Below are 2,070 nucleotides of genomic sequence, written 5' to 3'. Positions count from 1 at the left end.
CCACCCGTGGCGCCTAGGAGAGGTTTTGTCGGGTCAGGTTTTTTCTAAACCCTTGCAGCATTTGCCTCCCCGTTGGATTGTCTCTTTGGGCATTCAAGTTGTCAAAACCCTCACGGACTTAATCGAGGCAGGTCTAGGGTTTAGGGTTTAGGGTTTAGGGTTTAGGGTTTAGGGTTTAGGGTTTAGGGTTGGACAGAGTTGCCTTGCTGGACGCTTGAGCGCCTCAAGGGTCATTTCCTTTTGCTGTGCGCCACGCGGAGTTGAGGTGGCTGCATTTCAAAACAAGGGTTTAGGGTTTAGGTTTTAGGGTTTAGGGTTTAGGGTTTAGGGTTTGTCTGCGCAGGAAGAGATTTGCTCTGACACGGAGCCCTTTTTTCTGTCTCCTCTCGTTTGCCTGGCGGAGAAGATTCACGTCTCCGAGTGAGAGCGAAACCCTAAACCCTAAACCCTAAAGCCTAAACCCTAAACCCTAAACCCGAAACCCTAAACCCTAAACGGTAAACCCTTAGCGCGTTTTAGAGCATTTTTTGTTGCCCGTGGCCGCTTGCTGCTGCCGAAAGCTTTTCGTCGGGGCTGCGCGAGCTGCATCTTATCTCAAAACAAGGGTTTAGGGTTTAGGGTTTAGGGTTTGGGGCGCAATGTGGTGCAGCGGGAGTTGTCCGCCGCCGCTGCTGCAGAGCCTCAACGTGGAAGAAGACACGCGGTTGCTGCTGAGCAGCAGCAGCAGCAGCAGCAGCAGCAGCAAAAGTCTTTCTGTTTCTGAAAGAAAAAAGAAACTTTTGTCTTTGAAAACCCTCAAAGAAATTCGATTTAATCCCCAACACATTTACACTCTGGACTTTGCACAGGTCAGCTGTTTTAATTAATTAATTAATTAATTAATTTATTTATTTATTATGTATTAATTAATCAATTAATTAATTAATTAAATTATTTATCTGTTTTTAATTCCTTTAATTTCTTTTTGAATTCCTTTTTTGATTTCATTTTTAATTTCTTTTTATTTCGTTTTGTTCTCATTTTTTTGGTTTCATCTTGGCTTTTCTTTGATTCTTTTTTGTTTCCTTTTGTTTTTTATTCCCTTTTTTGTCTCTTTTTTATTTTTTCTTTTTTTCTTTTTCTTTTTCTTTTATTTTATTTCTTGATTTTTCTTTTTTTCTTTTTTTATTTTGCTCATTTATACCTTTTCTTTTTTCCTTTTTTGTTTTTTTAATTTTTTTAGTTTTCAATTTTCTTTTATGTTTCTTTATTCGTTGTTTCCTTTGCTGTCTTTGCCTTCAAGGGTTTTCATTTCTCGAGGGTTTAGGGTTTACGGCTAGGGTTTAGGGTTTGCAGCACAAGGGTTTGCCGCTGGGGTTTAGGGTTTCCGCGTTTCCCCCCAACTGAGTGCACTCATCCTGAGCGTTGCCCGAGTGGCTAGGGTTTAGGGTTTAGGGTTTAGGGTTTAGGGTTTGTGGCTGCAGAACTTCTTCCTCCCCTCCACTTATGAATTCGATTTGGGATTATTTCGCAAGTCCCTTTGCCCTCTTCTTGACAAACAGCCAATTGAAATTATGGCCATTTTTAGTCCCCTCCTAATAGGGGCCCCAGAAGGCCCCACAGGGGCCCCGGGGGCCCCCCCGGGGGCCCCCCTGGAGGCCCTCCTGGAGGCCCCCCAGCAGGACCCTTGGGGGGCCCCCCTGGGGGCCCCCCTGGGGGCCCCCCTGGGCCCTAGTGGGGCCCCACAGGGGGCCCCACACGCACAGGGGCCCCTGAAAGGTGGCGCAGCAAGAGGAGTTGTTCCTGACTTTGCGTCGCTGAAGGCAGCAGCAGCAGCAACACAAGCAGCAGCAGCAGCAGCTGCTGCTGCTGCTGCTAAGGAGAACAGAGAGTATCCTTATAAAGAGTTGCTGCTGCCGGAGAACCCCAAAGACAAAGTCTATCTCTGGAGGTTTCAGCTGCTGCATGAAGACCTTGTCGCTGGCCAATAAGCAGCAGCAGCAGCAGCAGCAGCAACAGCAACAGCAGGTAGGGTGGCAAGAATTTGATTGAGGAGAAGAGCAGCAGCAACTGCAGCAGCAGCTGCTGCTC

The 2,070-nt window shown here is 46.7% G+C and overlaps 1 protein-coding gene across 1 annotated transcript; it reads left to right on the top strand.

Moving 5' to 3' along the window:
• Positions 1 to 638: 638 nt before the first annotated feature.
• ETH_00040240 (uncharacterized protein) lies at positions 639 to 1,970 on the top strand (the record flags this gene model as incomplete). The annotated part of the gene is made up of 2 exons (XM_013379546.1): positions 639 to 848; positions 1,464 to 1,970. 2 exons carry the CDS (start codon positions 639 to 641, stop codon positions 1,968 to 1,970), a joined length of 717 nt encoding a protein of 238 aa, XP_013235000.1.
• Between the last annotated feature and the right edge of the window lie 100 nt (positions 1,971 to 2,070).

Source organism: Eimeria tenella, genomic scaffold (genome assembly GCF_000499545.2).
Source record: "Eimeria tenella Houghton genomic scaffold, Eth_scaff3518, whole genome shotgun sequence".
Classification (NCBI taxonomy): Eukaryota; Apicomplexa; class Conoidasida; order Eucoccidiorida; family Eimeriidae; genus Eimeria; species Eimeria tenella.
This window is presented reverse-complemented; position numbering and strand designations above follow the sequence as displayed.